The sequence below is a fragment of the Polypterus senegalus genome, chromosome 10 (assembly GCF_016835505.1).
Source record: "Polypterus senegalus isolate Bchr_013 chromosome 10, ASM1683550v1, whole genome shotgun sequence".
In the NCBI taxonomy this organism is placed as follows: domain Eukaryota; kingdom Metazoa; phylum Chordata; class Cladistia; order Polypteriformes; family Polypteridae; genus Polypterus; species Polypterus senegalus.
This window is the reverse complement of record NC_053163.1, coordinates 159,218,648-159,235,702: the sequence shown is the minus strand read 5'-3', so window position 1 is coordinate 159,235,702 and position 17,055 is coordinate 159,218,648. Positions and strand designations below refer to the sequence as shown.

The 17,055-nt window shown below is 44.2% G+C and overlaps 1 protein-coding gene and 1 non-coding gene across 2 annotated transcripts in view; one reads left to right on the top strand and one right to left on the bottom strand.

The window, feature by feature from the left end:
• The window catches only part of ndufs7 (NADH:ubiquinone oxidoreductase core subunit S7), a 39,172-nt gene extending 24,841 nt beyond the window's left edge, over positions 1 to 14,331 (bottom strand). The window contains exon 1 of the mRNA XM_039767134.1: positions 14,135 to 14,331. Within this exon, the coding sequence (XP_039623068.1) occupies positions 14,135 to 14,150 (16 nt within the window). The 5' untranslated portion in view covers positions 14,151 to 14,331. The remainder of the gene's footprint in view (positions 1 to 14,134) is intronic.
• Positions 14,332 to 14,620: 289 nt separating this feature from the next.
• On the top strand, positions 14,621 to 14,693 carry trnaf-gaa. The gene has a single exon. It is a non-coding gene; the product is annotated as a tRNA-Phe (tRNA).
• The last annotated feature ends 2,362 nt before the right edge of the window (positions 14,694 to 17,055 follow it).

The window sequence follows — 17,055 nt, the reverse complement described above, 5'->3', positions numbered from 1 at the left end:
ATGCGCACAAAGGAGAAGTGCACAGATCATCTGCTGGCTTGCTGCATGTTCTGCCTGTCGTTGTTTTAAGAGCTGGGAGGACATGAAGTGTTTCTGCTAAAAGCATTCCAACAACTGCTAGGTTAGCTGTCCGTGAACTTGTTTTAAAATGATTGTAAGTAGGGCGTGACGTGCTAAAGTCACCGTCTCACAGGTTTTACTTCCTAAGGTTGTAATGTCTAGTCTCACATATAGTCAAAGTGTCTCTCCGAGATGATCTGGTCTCAATCGCTTTGCTCAACCCTCCACTCCCCCCTCTGGAGGCGCGCTATGCTCCTCCCACTTTGTGTCTCTCCCACTCGCGTTGTGATGGGGGGAGCTGAACGCATGCTAAGCAGAAGTGGATGGATCAGCTACTGGCTTTGTGCTGCTTCTGCCAAGGTGTCCGTTCTGCTTGTCGCTCTGCGCGTCGATCATTTAAAAGCCTGTACAGCAGCTGTTCTTCTGTCTCACTGCCCTGTCTTGCGTGACATTAAAATGTTTTATCATAGAAAGATGTTACTCATATACTTAGCCTGACATCCACATATCATATGTGTTTAAAAAATGTGTGTTTTAATAAATTTACATGTGTTTAAAGAGTGTGGGAGGGGTATTTTAAGGATTAAACTATAAACAAAAAAATGTTTTATTTACATTGTTTTTCTATATCGTAGATTTTCACCTATCGCTGATGGGTCTGGAACGTAACTTCAGCGACAGGCGGGGGATCACTGTACTAGAAAGGTTGGCAGAACTGCCCCCAAATTACCCAGTGTAAAATTATCATTCATAATTATTCGTAATTATTCTCCACATCTCAAAGTGACTTTCCTCCTCGGTATCCTTGCATGTGTCAACCTTATACTTATTAGTATTTCCAGCGCCGCATCCGAGTGGCAACCTTTCCAGCAGCTCCGTATATGACTTTATCTTTTTACCTTTTTATCTCTGTTTTTCTCTATTTCACTGATCACTTCTACTACTTTCTTTTATGTGGAATTGCTCCCTGGACACTTTTTACTATTTTACTATTTGACATGGATTTTTACACTCCGAGAATCGCCTATTCAAGTAGTCAGCTTAAAGCACTGAGAAGAAATGCTTATGCCGGTGTGGTTCCTTATTTACCTGACGAGGTAAGAAGACGATATCGGGGCAGCCGAGCCAGCGCAAAGATAAAAGATAAGATTAAATCAAGACAACTTAAGAGAAAATGGCGTTCTAAACCGTCGGTGCCTTCTGTGATCCTGGGAAATGTAAACTCACTACCAAATAAGATCGACGAACTGGCTGTGCTGGTGAAAAATGTCAGAACCTACAGAGAATGCAGCTTGCTGTGTTTTAGTGAAACGTGGCTAACGTCTATCATCCCAGATGCTAACGTGGAGCTACCCGGGTTTAGCACAGTTAGAGCGGACAGAGGCGCAAGTACCTGTGGAAAGAAGAAAGGAGGAGGACTCGCTCTCTATGTCAGTACAAGGTGGTGCAACTCAGGACATGTAAACGTTAAAATCTCCACTTGCTGCAGGGACATCGAACTGTTGGCCGTAAGTCTGCGCCCTATTACTTGCCCAGAGATTTTGGACACGTGATTGCTGTTATTGTTTACATCCCCTCAAGCGAGCGGAGATGGCGAGTGACATCATCCATTCCGCAGTTGCTAAGTTACAAGCGCAGCACCCTGAGGCACTTGTGCTAATCGCTGGAGACTTTAACCATGTAGCGCTGGACAAAACATTACCTGCCTTCTCCCAGTATGTGGATTGTAACACCGGGAAACAGGACTATTGACCTACTGTATGCAAACGTTAAAGACGCATACAGCGCCACCCTGCTGCCTGCGCTTGGGAAAGCAGATCATAACCTGGTTCTGCTTCAGCCTCAATACAAACCAAGAGTGAGGCGCTACCTACAACCACACGCTCATTCAGGAAGTGGTCCCTGAGGCAGAGCAGGCTCTGAGAGACTGGGAACTACAGACTGGGATATATTGCTTGGGTCACATAGTGAGAACATTGAAGAGGCTGTTGAATGCACAACTGATTACATCAACTTCTGTATGGACATTGTAGTTCCAGTAAGAACAGTATGCTGCTATGCTAACAACAAGCCATGGGTTACAAGTGACATCAAGGGCCTTTTGAACCAGAAGAAAAGGGCTTTTAAAGGTGGTGATCAGCATGAGCTCAAGTGCGTGCAGAAGGAACTCGGAGTCCAGCTCAGGGCGAAAGAGCAGTACAGGAGAAAGCTGGAGCAGAAGTTGCAGAACAACAGCATGAAGGAAGTGTGGGATGGGATGAAGATTATCACTGGCTGCAGCTCGAGCGGGTGCCGCCATCGAGACAGGCGTGGAGAGAGCAAACCAAATGAACAACTTCTTTAATAGGTTTGATCACAGTAACCCACTCTCACCTCGAGTACTGCATCCTCCAGCCATCCTTCTGCTGATACCAGCATAGGTGAGACATCCCCACCCACAATTACAGCAGCCCAGGTGAGCAGAGAGCTGAAAAGACTTTGTGCCAGCAAAGCAGCGGGTCCAGATGGTGTATCGCCACGATTGCTGAAGGCCTGTGCGTTGGAACTGGGGAGTCCTCTACAGCGCATCTTCAACCTGAGCCTGGAACAGGGGAGAGTCCCAGGCTTTGGAAAACATCTTGTATCACTCCTGTCCCAAAGGTATCACGTCCTAGTGAGCTGAATGACTTCCGGCCTGTTGCTCTGGCGTCACATCTGATGAAGACCATGGAGCGGCTGCTGCTTCACCACCTGAGGCCACAGGTCCGCCCGCCCTCTGCAGTTCGCATACCAGGAGAAGGTTGGAGCGGAGGATGCCATCATCTATATGCTACACCGCTCCCTCTCCCACCTGGACAGAGGCAGTGGTGCTGTAAGCAGTATGTTTTTGGACTTCTCTAGCGCCTTCAACACCATCCAACCTCTGCTCCTTAGAGGCAAGCTGACTGAGATGGGAGTAGACTCACACCTGGTGGCATGGATTGTGGACTATCTTACAGACAGACCTCAATATGTGCGTCTTGGGAACTGCAGGTCTGACATTGTGTTCAGCAATACAGGGCGCCGCGGGACTGTACTTTCTCGGTCCTGTTCAATCTATATACATCAGACTTCCAATATGACTCGAGTCCTGCCACGTGCAAAAGTTAAGCTGATGACACTGCTATTGTGGGCTGCATCAGGAGTGGGCAGGAGGAGGAGTACAGAAGTTAATCAAAGACTTTGTTAAATGGTGCGACTCAAACCACTTACACCTGAATACCAGCAAGACCAAGGAACTGGTGGTGGATTTTAGGAGGCCCAGGCCCCTCATGGACCCTGTGATCATCAGAGGTGACTGTGTGCAGAGGGTGCAGACCTATAAATATCTGGGAGTGCAGCTGGATGACAAATTGGACTGGACTGCCAATACTGATGCTCTATGTAAGAAAGGTCAGAGCAGACTATACTTTCTGAGAAGGTTGGCATCCTTCAACATCTGCAGTAAGATGCTGCAGATGTTCTACCAGACGGTTGTGGCGAGTGCCCTCTTCTACGTGGTGGTGTGCTGGGGTGGCAGCATAAAGATGAAAGACGCCTCACGCCTGGACAAACTTGTTAAGAAGGCAGGCTCTATTGTAGGAGTAAAGTTGGACAGTTTAACATCTGTGGCAGAGCGACGGGCACTAAGCAAACTCCTGTCAATCATGAAGAATCCACTGCATCCACTTAACAGTGTCATCTCCAGGCAGAGGAGTAGCTTCAGTGACAGACTTTTGTCACTGTCCTGCTCCACTGACAGACTGAGGAGATCGCTCCTCCCCCACACTATGCGACTCTTCAATTCCACCGGGGGAGTAAATGCTAACATTAATTTTATTTTAATTTTTTTCATTTTTATTACTATTTAATTTAATATTGTTTCTTTGTATCAGCATACTGCTGCTGGATTATGTGAATTTCCCCTTGGGATTAATAAAGTATCTATCTATCTACTTTCTGCCTCAACTGCATTTGACTAAGCAACCACAGCGAAACTGAGCAGTCAGACAAAAGCCAAACTGGCCTATCAGATTGATCAGAGGGACCGGACACACACGCACAAGCACAGCACATTAGTGTTTTATTACACACAGTCACCCCTCCAGATTCACAAATTTGGCATCTTTATTTGCAATTTGAATGTGAACAATGAAATAGCTCAGGGGTTTTTTTTAAGCTTGGCAAAAGAGCACCGAAAATGCACAAGCCAAAAATATAAACGATACTGAAAATATTTTGTATCACATAAAATCATATAATATTCATTAGTGTTATTTAACACTTGTTAGTATACTATATCATTAACATTACAAGTTATTTTTAATATCAGGGATCTATGGGATCTACGCCAGCTATGTCACACTCACTCTCCTCTACCGGAAAGTCGAGTGGAGTTCTAGTCTTCCTTTTTGCCTCTCGCCTTTCTCGTGCTCATGCACTCACTTCTCGAGTACCTTTTCATAAATTCTTTTTCTCCTTTCTTACCCGTCCCTCTCCCTTTTACTTGTGCAGCCAAAGGCAGCCGATGTGCCAGTTAATAGTTAAAAATATAAAAGCAATTAAATTAAAATCACAAAAACGTCATGCTGTTGTTTTTTCTTCTTCTGCACAAATGCTAATTTTTTCTCGGCCATCGCTACGTAGTCTGGATGGTGCATTTCTTAAACTATAGGGCGAGTGTTGCCCGAATTTGAGTTGCAAATCACAACAGTACACAATGGGAAAGGGCCTCCAAAGTTTTGTTTTCTTACGATGGGCCACCACGGGCAGCTCAAGCAGACGTCATTGTTATGTTGTGACCCGCGCCTGTGATTCTGAAAGGGAGACTCTTGGGTGGGTGACAATCGGCAGTGAATCTCCAAGGGGCACAGAGGCATAACAATTGGCAGCGATTCAAAAAAAAGCAAAACTGGGTTGTGAGAAAAAAATAAAAAACTTTATGAACCACAGCTTTAACTAGGGCTATGGAATCAGTAGATAAATCCTTCAACTCCGACTCCTCTGTATTTAATATCCTAATTGTATTATCGTATTATTTCCCTCTACTTACCCTTTATCTGTTTTCTCAAGAGTAAGTGTACTCGTCAAGTTTGTTATCAGGTTAGTTTACTGTTGCACTTTAAGATGAACACACACATACACAGCAATACGCAGAAACACAGACTCTAACCACAACAGAGCCCCATGAATGACACACACACGCTGATTAATCTCGAGCACTTTAAACCACACGAGTGCCTTAGGAATAACACAGCCTGTCACTCTCTCAGCACTTCAAGTGACTTATTATCAGCACAAACAACATACGGCGTTTTAATGATATCTCAGACCTAAATATTACTTTTGGTCTACAAGAATACATTTAAACATACAAAGGCTCAACATCCTGGACTACCGGCCATTTATCAGCCAAGATTGCCTTATCTGGCGTCCTGTTCCCTACTATGGGGTGGAGCTCTCACCCTCAGCCTTAATAAACCTCACAACACAAAGCGCATGGCAAACTTCCGACTGCACCAGGTGCTCAAAGAAATCTAACTTATTACTTCAATCACTCTATAGACGTGAAGGCAAAGCATAGAAAGTTAAAAGCAGCACGGTATTTATTACAAGAATAATAATACCACTGGAACAAAACAATAATAGAAAATAGGACTGACAGAAAAGTCTGGATATATATAGTCTATTGAAAAAGCTTATGAAAAAGTTACAGATGGCATGTCGCAGGCTTTTGTGACCGAACACTCGTAGTTGGTCATGATAATAAATTTTATTTATATAGCGCATTTCCCTTGCTAAAGGCACTTCACAGAGTTTAAGAAAGAACGGTAGGGTATACAGTATATTGCATTGCACTAAACCAGATAAATAAATAAAGAAGAGTAAGATAGTAAATTCAGAGAAAAGCCTAACAGACAACATAATTGATGGTCTCGCACACACACATACAGATTACATGAGCATCTTGACACAGAGGTAAACTGAGAGAAGGGTAATAAATTAGAGCTAAAAGCCTTCCTGAACAAATGAGTTTTGAGTCGTTTTTAAAAGAATTCATGGAGTCAGCTGACCTGATTAATTTCAGTAGGTCATTCCAGAGTCTGGGCACTGGCTATACAGCTGAATGCCCTGCTGTCACCCATGGAGTGTAGATTAGTGTGGGGTACAATATGATTGCCAGAATCAGAGGACATTAGTGGGCAGACAGGCACATAGTGATGGAGAAGGTCACTGATGTAGTTTGGTGCGAGGTTGTTTAAGGCTTTGCAGGTTATTAGTAGGATTTTATATTCAATTCTGTAAGACACAGGAAGCCAGTGAAGGTGAAGCAAGATGGGTGTGATGTGCTCGCTGCTGTTAGTTTGGGTAAGGACTCTTGCGGCCGAGTTTTGAGTAAGCTGGACCTGCGATATAAGATTAGAAGGGGCACCTGCCAGCAGCGAGTTACAATAATCGATGTAGGATTTGATAAAAGCAGAGACAAGTTTCTCAGTGTTAGAAAAGGAGAGGAAGGAGCGAACACAGGATACGTGACGGAGGTGAAAGTAAGAAAGTTTCTTAATGTGATTTATGTGGAATAAGAGAGGGAGGAATCAAAAATGACACCAAGATTCTTTGCAGTAGAGGCAGATCTGATGAGATCAACGCCAAGATGGACTGGGAAGGAGCTCATTTTATTAAGTTGCACTTTAGTACCAATTTGCAGGAGTTCAGTTTTGTTGCAATTTAATCCTTTCCTGACGACCAGTGACATCTACAGTACATCCCTTCTTCCTTACTCACTATATCGCTCCTCAGATGAGGCATATTTATTCTAAAATTGTATCTGGGGTTTTGCAAGATGTGATTGTTAGATATTCTGATTGGCTGGCTGTCACTTCTTCTTTCGGCTGCTCTTGTTAGGGGTTGCCACAGCGGATCATCCAAAATTGTTGTCCGCATATTGATTTGGCAAAATTTAACACCGGATGCCCTTCCTGAAATAACCCTCCCCATTTATCCGGGCTTGGGACCGGCACGAAGAAACACACTGATTTGTGCATCCCCTGTGGCTGGGCTGCCTGGCTGTCACTATGAAGAATTAATTCACTGTCCGTTTCCCAAACAATAGAACTTTATGTTCTATGAGGTGTCACTATGTATGTTAGGTGGAGTGGTGGCTCTGAGGCTAGAGATCTGCACTGGCAATCAGAAGGTTGCCGGTTCGAATCTCGTAAAATGCCAAAAAGGGACTCTGCTCTGTTGGGCCCTTCAGCAAGGCCCTTAACCTGCAATTGCTGAGCGCTTTGAGTAACTGATAAAAAAGCGCTATATAAATGTAATGTATTTTTATTATTATTTTTTATTATGTCTTCCTTTCCCAGGTTGTAAAGTAATTGAGCCACCAGCATGTCTTTCTTTCTTTGTTGAAACAGCTGTTTTAAAAGTGAGATATAACTGGGAAGAGGAGATGCTTTGATTTGTCTTGAATGTAGTTCATCTGTCATCATCTTGAACAAAATATAATGGAAATATAAACCAAAATGTACAGATTTTGTACCCCTCAACACTAATGTACTTTCCATGTTGATTGAAGGAAGGCAACATACACGTCGTCATTTAACCACAGAACTACTGGCTAGGACGCTGACTCTCTACCGTATTGGCCAGTTTAAACCCCTGAACACCCATCAGGCCACAGCACACACCTCCACCTCCATCATTACACTTGTCTACACTCACATGAACTTATTAAACACATTCGATCTGAAATCAAATGAAAACCCTTTTTGTAATGTACCATAATCCAGATTCTATACACTATGTGAACGTCAGGTTGTAGAATCGGTCAGCTGAACCTCACACTAGTAGTAACACAACTACGCGCTCGGCTTTATTCTTACATCAGAGGAGTACTTCATTAGGACTATTGTTTGTGAAATGGGACATTTGAACTTGCTGTATTTGTTTTCATTACAATTTTAATTTATTAGGAGTCAGTACATTTTTGCCGACTCTAACTCCAGGTACCCAAAATTGTCTCCAATTCCCCGACTCCACAGCCCTGGCTTTAACCCTTACCTACTCGCACCATTTGCCATCAGTACTCACGTGGTTTAATTTAAGTCCCAGTGTTAAAATGGCTATTTAGATGCACGTTGTGAGGTTGTAATATAAAATACTGCAGTCATTTTAAATTGCCCATGTTTAAAATGTAATACCACCCATTCAGCCATTTTCCAACCCGCACAATCCGAACACTGGGTCACGGGGGTCAGCTGGAGCCAATCCCAGCCAACACAGGGCACAAGGCAGGAACCAATCCCAGGCAGGGTGCCAACCCATAATGTAATACCATATTACTGAATAGTATGAGTGGACTATCTGAAAGGGCAGAACGGTGGCGCAGTGGTAGCGCTTCTGCCTCGCAGTTAGGAGACCCAGGTTTGCTTCCCGGGTCTTCCCCGCGTGGAGTTTGCATGTTCTCCCGTGTCTGCCTGGGTTTCCTCCCACAGTCCAAAGACATGCAGGTTAGGTGCATTGGCGATCCTAAATTGTCACTAATGTGTGTGGGTGTGGTGTGCCCACGGGTTTGTTCCTGCCTTGTGGCCTGTGTTGGTTGGGATTGGCTCCAGCAGACCCCCGTGAACCCGGGTTAGTCAGTCATTTCCCAACCCGCTATATCCTATCTGAAAATAAACCTGATCCACTTCTCCGGTGCTCATTTGTCACCCGTCGCACTTTCACCCACTGCAAGATCTGCACACGTGTGTCACATTTCACTTCAGTTGTTGAATGTTTTTTGCAGTCAAAGTCATTGCAAGAAGAGCATCTCATTATTGTCATACATGGCGCGGTGCACTTGTAGTGAATCGAGCTGAGGAGAGATGGCGGATGCTGCTGGTAGGTATAGAAAAGTATATTCTTAAAGTTGATGATTTGCATATATTCAAAGGGAATCATGGGCATATATGAAAATAAGCTTTAGATCCTGGAGCACGTTAAAATAGTAAGAGTTACAGTTAGTCTTAGACCATGAAGGAGTTAATTAAGGAAGACCACCGTTGATTTTGGCATAAAAGAGCGACCTGCTTGCTGCTTTACTTGCTTTGTTTTTTTTTTTTTATTATTTATTAATTTTATTACAATCAATACATAGCAATCAAGTTTTACAAAAAAAATTATACTAAGAACAGATCGATCCCCCCCCCTGAGAGAGAGAGAGCAAGCCAAACGGTGTAAAATTTAAGGCTTGTAAAAATACCTAAATCAACAAATTCTCTGTTCTTTATAAAATCATTTCAAAATATTACTGATTAGATCCTGCCATGTTTTGAAAAAAGTCTGCACAGATCCTCTAACTGAGTATTTGATTTTTTCCAATTTTAAATAATATAACACATCAGTTTCCCACTGACTTAAAAGAGGAGAGTTTGGGTTCTTCCAGTTTATCAGAATAAGTCTGCGTGCCAAGAGTGTAGTGAATGCAATCACAATTTGTTTGTCTTTCTCCACTTTAAGACCCTCTGGAAGAACCCCAAACACAGCTGTTAATGGGTTAGGAGGGATTGTGAGTCCAAGGCTGTCTGAGAGGTAATTAAAAAATTTTGTCCAGAATAATGTTAATTTGGAGCAGGCCCAGAACATGTGACCTAGTGAGGCTGGGGCTTGGTTGCAACGTTCGCAGGTTGGATCATGCCCTGGAAACATTTTGGAGAGTTTTAGTCGAGACAGATGTGCTCGATATATAATTTTGAGTTGTATAATTGTATGCTTTGCGCATATGGAGCTTGAGTGAATTCTCTGCATTGCTACTTTCCACTCCTTTTCTGATAAATTAATTGACAGGTCATTTTCCCAGGGTCCTCTTGGATCTTTGAAAGGAAGGGATTGTAAAAGGATTTTATATATTGTAGAGATGGAGTCTAACTCCTTGAAATTGAGCAATAATTTTTCCAGCGTGGATGAGGGTGCAAGATGCTTTGTTTCGAATTTCTGTGAATGAAGGAGGTTGTGTTCTTTGAAGGAGGCGAGCTACCGACCAGCTAAATTTTATTCTAGGAACACAGATGCTGGGCCTTCTGCCTGGTATACACTCTACTGCCAAAAGTATTGGGACGCCCTGTCTTTACACACACATCCCCTTCTTAACACATAGGCTTTAATATGGAGTCGGCCCACCCTAAGCAGCTCCAACAGCTTCAACTCCTCTGGGAAGGCATTCCACGAGGTGTAGGAGTGTGTTGATAGGGATTTGTGACCAGGAGAGCATTTGTGAGGTCAGGCACTGATGTGGGACGAGATGGCCTGGCTCACTCGCTCGCAGTCTCCGCTCCAATTCATCCCAAAGTTGTTCTGTCGGGTTGAGGTCAGGGCTCTCTCTGTGCAGCCACACCAAACTCCATTTCTTTATAGGCCTTGCTTTGTGGCCTGGTGCCTGTGCTCGGTCACATTGCCATCCCCAAACTGTTCCCACAAAGTTGGGAGCAAGAAATTGTCCAAAATGGATTTGTATGCTGAAGTGTTAAGAGTTCCCGTCACTGGAACTAAGGGGGCCAAGCCCAACCCCACACCATAATCCCTGCTCCACCAAACTTTACACCTGGCACAATGCAGTCAGCGAAGTCTCGTTCTCCAGGAGGCCGCCAAACCCAGAAACGTCCATCGGGTTGCGTGATTTGACACTCCACAGGACACGTCTGCATTGCTCTCGAGTCCAGTGACGGGTGGTGGGCTTTACACCACTGCATCGGAGCCTTGGCTGCAGCTGCTCGGCCATGGAGACCCATTCATCCCATGAAGCTCCCTCTCTCTACGCTGCATTGTTCTTGAGCTTTCGGTGGTCTGTAGCTACCGACTCTGCAGAAAGTTGCCGACTTCTGCACAACTCAGCATGTGCTGTCCCCACTCTGTGATTTGATGTGGCCTACCACTTCGTGGCTGAGTTGCTGTTGTTCCCAGTTACTTGCACTTTGTTAAAATACCACTAACAGCTGACTGTGGAATATTTAGTAGTGAGGAAATGTCACAAATGGGTTTATTGCACAGTTGCAACACACGGAGCTCCTGAAAGCGATCCATTCTGTCACAAATGTTGGTAGAAGCCATCTGCATGCCGAGGGGCTCGAATTTATATGCCTGTGGCCATGGAAGAAATTGGAATACCTAAATTCAAGGATTTGGAAAGGGGGGGGGGGGTCCCCAATACTTTTGCCAATATAGTGTGTATTATACAAGTTTCTCGAAGTATTCAAGGCTTAATTATAGGAACACTATAGGCCAGCTTTCAAATTAGCGTGTATACATACAGTATAGGTTAAAAGTGCATTTAAATTTATATGTCTGTGCCTCTTTATGAATACTAATAATAAAGTTACAGAAGAGTACATTAAACCAGTTTTAAACTATGTAAAGATTAAATGTTAAGGGCCTGTACTTTTATTTCAAGTAGTCAAGAGGCACCACGCCAAGCTGTCTGCAGCTTAGATAGATAGATAGATAGATAGATAGATAGATAGATAGATAGATAGATAGATAAAGACACTATATGACAAATAGATAGATAGATAAAAGACATCATATGATAGATAGATAGATAGATAGATAGATAGATAGATAGAGATACTTTATTAATCCCAAGGGGAAATTCACACACTTAGCCCTTATCAGTGGAGCTGCGTGCTGCCATCTAACTGGCACAGCTGCCTATTATGTCAGCCATAAGAGATGCCAGTGCAACAAGTAAACATTCATTGAATTATTAATTCAGCAGTCCAGTTTTCACAGGTGGGTTCTACGGAGTCCAATGTAATGGTGAGAACTAATTAACCAAAGGCCCTCAATGTTTAACAGCTCAGGATTAGGGAGGAGTGATTAGGCGACACTCACCTCCAGGAGGCAAACATGCCCTTTGAGCCAAAGGGATTTATTTTAATGAAGAAACAGATAGTGAAGGGTAAATTGTCCTAAGAAATACTATCTGCTTCTGGCTGCTCCCGTTAGGGGTCACCACAATGGATCATCTTCTTCCATATCTTCCTGTCCTCGTCATCCTGCTCTGTTACTCTGACTTTTTGCTGGTACTGCAACTCGCGTTGTGTTAATTTCTGAGGACCTGCTCAGAAATGAATAATGGGAATGCGAGGCAGCCATGATGTGAGCGTGTACGCGTTCTGAGCGTGAAGTATAAACGAGCCCTTACACCCATCACCTGCATGTCCTCTCTCACCACATCCATAAACCTTCTCTTAGGCCTTCCTCTTCTCCTCTTCCCTGGCAGCTCTATCCTTAGCACCCTTCTCTCATTAGACCCCTCACCTCTCCTCTGCACATGTCCAAACCAACGCAATCTCAACTCTCTGACTTTGTCTCCCAACCGTCCAACCAGAGTTGACCCTCTAATGTCCTCATTTCTAATCTTGTCCATCCCGAGTTTGGACTCTGTCGCACCAAAAGTGATTTGATGTATTTACTCTGCTCTGGAAAAACAAATGGATGGATGTAATGGAACTGAGACGATTTTCTTTCTTTCTTTCTCTTTCTTTTTGGTTTCCCTTTTTCTTCAATATGGTCTGTTGATAGTTTGACAGCTTCGTAGAGAGTTTGGTTAAAGAAAGAACTGTGCCAGTTTACTTAAGTTGCTGCCCACCGACAGACTCCACTCCGCACTTCTCCCTCCTTTTAACATATATAAAGCCTTAAAACCAAGGTCTGGCTTACTTATCAGAACTTATCATGACTTACAAATCAGAACACACATTAAGATCTCAAGATGCCGGTCTGCTTCGGAGTCCAAGGATTAATAAAATAACAGTGGGAGGTCGAGCTTTTAGTTACAGGACCCCTAAACTGTGCAGTGGTCTGCCTGCTACTACAAGAGATGCCCCTTCGGTCTCAGCTTTCAAATCTCACAACTTCAGTTTAGCACACCCTGACTAGAGCTGCTGATTAACTGTACAGACTGCATCTCTGTTGTTAGTCATCAGCACTAAAACAGAAGTAACATGAGAGTTAGAATTTGTTACTCACCCTGACCTATTCTGTTTCTCTTCTTGGTACTCAAATGTGGCACTTGGTGCCCACATGCCAAGGTGTTCTGCCTGCCTAAGGTAAAGTCATCTCTGATGGAGGATTGCAGGAATCGTCGGGTAGAGGGGTCCTGTCATCGAATTGGCTGACTCAGCTGTGGAATGGCCAATAGGGGGAGGCAGCTTGATGGTCAAGGACTCTGAACAAATCCAAATCATATTATGGGATATCATCTGCTGTTGAATTCTGCTCTGTACTTGTAATATTTTTTATTGTACTGAGGATTACTTGTGTCCTGTTCTGTGTATTGTGCTTTTTTAGCCCCCTTTTTTGACCCTCACTGCACACCCAGCCTACCTGGAAAGGGGTTTCTCTTTGAACTGCCATTCCTGAGGTTTCTTCCCCTACAAGGGTTTTCTTGTCTTCTTAGAGAGTCAAGGCTGGGAGGGCCTTATGTGAATTTCCCCTTGGGATTAATAAAGTATCTATCTATCTGTCAAGGTTCTGCAGGGTCTGTTAAAGATCATTACTGCACTCCCTGAGTGACTCTGAGCTATACACAAATAAATTGTATTGTACTTAATGGCCCGAAATGTCTACTCAGCCCCTCAAGATAAAAACACACCAACACCTGAAATGCAAAGAACTCGCAAATCAGCCCAAGGCGACATTTCGTCCTGTAAAACCAAATCCGCGTATGTGTTTCGTTTTAGGGAAAAACAACTTTGTTTGCCTTCGATTCTGTTGGGCATTTCAAAAACATGACATTGTTTTACACCAAGTCACTAAAACACGTTGCAGCGCCACTCATTTTGGGTTGGTTTCAAAAGGCGAGAAATGAAGGAGCGAAGAACGAATGCGCAGCCTGCAGGACAGCAGAGACAGCCAGCCGGGTGCCAAGGTCAGGGAGACAGACGAGCGACAGACACGAGTCAACAAACGCGACACTGCGATTACAAAAGAGCAAGTCATCCATAAAGTGTAACCATACAACCTATAAACAAGCATCGCCACGTACTTTCAATAGCGACTTAAGGGCAAAGAAACATTTAAACCTGTAACTTACCTACCAGCGCCGCCATTTTAGTAAAGGACTCGCTAACGTCCGGTAGTCCGACACCGAATCGAGTCCGCGAGGCTAACGAGCACACGTTCCGAAAAATAATAGTTATTTTCCTTTTACTTCAGACTGTATAACAAAAAACATACTCATAATTTATGCACTGGCTTAACTTCAAGATTACTAAATTAAGTGTAAGGAAAAAAATAATAATAATAAAATAGCGATATCTACGACGGTTTAATAGGAGCGACCAGAGTAATCCTGTCGCAGCTTAATGACGTCACAAGAAGAGGCGCGAGGAGGAAAGGCGCGTGCTGCTGCAGGAGTGAACAGAACGCACTGGCATTTAAATACACGCTGTGAGAAATGCGTCAGCACGCAACGTTTATGTTAAATATTAAATAACATAAAATTTTACAGGAAAAATGGTGAAACGAAAACCTAGCTACGCACATGTAAGGGTATGTATGTCACAATATTGCTAAGGAAGCCGAAATAGCTCAGTTGGGAGAGCGTTAGACTGAAGATCTAAAGGTCCCTGGTTCGATCCCGGGTTTCGGCAGGTATTTTAAAGACGAGGAAGGCTGATAGGGTCCGTGGTCATGTAGGGAATACAAATACAAATTGAACTGTTGGTAAACAATAAATATTAAGGTGTAAATACTAATAAATATTCAGGTATAAGTATTAACAGAAGAAGCCTTACATTGGGGTGGTGTAACTTTTAATTTTCACATTTATTACAACCACAATTGCAAAACAGTTGGGACAGTATGGAAAATGCTGAAAAGAACACCATGGAGTTATTTGTAACTGTTCACCCTGTACCATACAGAAAACATGATCTAATATTTTACCTTTGCATCCAGGGTTTTTTTCTGCATGGAGTCTGCATGTTCTCCCCATGTCTGTGTGGGTCTCCTCCCCGGGGCTCCAGTTTCAATCCTGCAGTCCAAAGGGAGATTAAATCCTATGCAGGACAGTCAATCTGATTGGAAAGGCCGTTGGTTCAGATGACATACCTGTGGAAGCATGGAGGTGTTTAGGAGAGATGGCAGTGGAGTTTGTAACCAGATTGTTTAATGGAATCTTGGAAAGTGAGAGGATGATGAGGAGTGGAGAAGAAGTGGACTGGTGGGCCGATATTTAAGAATAAGGGGGATGTGCAGGATAAAAAATATATATATATATATAAAAATAAACTGCTCAAAAAAATTAAAGGACTACTTTGAAAACACATCAGATCTCAATGGGAATAAAATCCTGCTGGCTCTCTCTACTGGTATGGACTGATATGGTGATGTCTGAGGAACGAAAAGATGGAAATGAAAATGATCAACCGACAGAGAGAGAGACACCCCGAAAATCAAAAGGAACAAAATAATGTGGCAGGCAGGCAGGCAGGCAGGTGAGTCCATTTGGCCCAAATTTCATTGCAGCAACTCACAATCGTACTCAGTAGTTAGTATGCGACCCAAATGCCTGACAAAGTCCTAATGAGACAACAGATGATGTCCTGGGGGATCTCCTCCCAGATCTCAACCAGGGCATCACTGAGCTCCTGCACAGGCTGAGGTATCGGATGGACCGAAACATAATGTCCCACCCAGAGGTGTTCTACTGGATTGAGGTCAGGCGAGTGAGCGTAGGGGGCGCAGTCAGTGGTATCGATTCCTTCTTCCTCTCGCCACATGAGGCCGGGCATTGTCGTGCACCAGGAGGAACCAGCATAGAGTCTGACAATGGGTCCAAGGATTTCATCCCGAAACCTAATGGTAGTCGAGGTGCCCACCGTTGTCTTGCCTGTAGAGGTCTGTGTGCCCCTCCATGGATATGCCTCCCCAGACTGACCATCACTGACCCACCACCAGACCAGTCATGCTGAACGATGTTACAGGCAGCATAACGTTCTCCACGGCTTCTCCAGACCCTTACACGTCTGTCACATGTGCTCTCATCTGTGAAAAGCACAGGGTGCCAGTGGTGGACCTGCCAACTCTGCTATTCTATGACAAATGCCAATCGAGCTCCACGGTACCCACTAGGGGACATCAAGCCCTCAGGTCATCCTCATGAAGTCTGTTTCTGATTGTTTGGTCAGAGACATTCACACCAGTGGCCTGCCTGCCAGCCTGCTGGAGGTCATTTTGTAGGCTCTGCCGGTGCTCATCCTGTTCCTCCTGTTCCCAAAGGAGCAGATAGCGGTGGGTCCTGCTGAAGGGTTAAGGACCTTCTACGAGGGGCCCTGTCCAGCTCTCCAAGAGGAACTCCACTTTCCACTTTCAATTTTATTTCCTCAAGAAGACGTATTTGGCAGCTATTGTATAATAGGTGGCACGGTGGCGCAGTGGGTAGCGCTTCTGCCTCGTGGTTAGGAGACCCGGGTTCACGTGAAGTTTGCATGTTCTCCCCGTGTCTGCGTGGGTTTCCTCCCACAGTCCAAAGACATGCAGGTCAGGTGTGTTGGCAATCCTAAATTGTCCCTGGTGTGTGTGTGTGTGTGTGTGCCCTGCGGTGGGCTGGCACCCTGCCCGGGGTTTGTTTCCTGCCTTGCGCCCTGTGTTGGCTCCAGCAGACCCCCCGTGACCCTGTAGTTAGGATATAGCGGGCTGGATGATGGATAATATTAGTGATCATTTCATGTTTTTTTTTTCATTTTTGAGCTTCCTAGACACCACAAAGGTAGAATATATTACCAAATCATTTCTCCCATAAAAGCAGAAAATCCGGGGCTGATAGGGTTAAAAGAAAGTTCTGTGAATTCCGTGTCATCTTTCCGATAAGCTACACAACAAAACGGTAAAAAATACGGAGCCCCTAAGGCAGAGGTGGGTGAAGTCAGTCCTGGAGGGGCGCAGTGCCTGCAGGTTTTTTTGTGCCAACTTCACTTGATGGCGCGTCGCTCCTTTCACTCTGCCATGTCC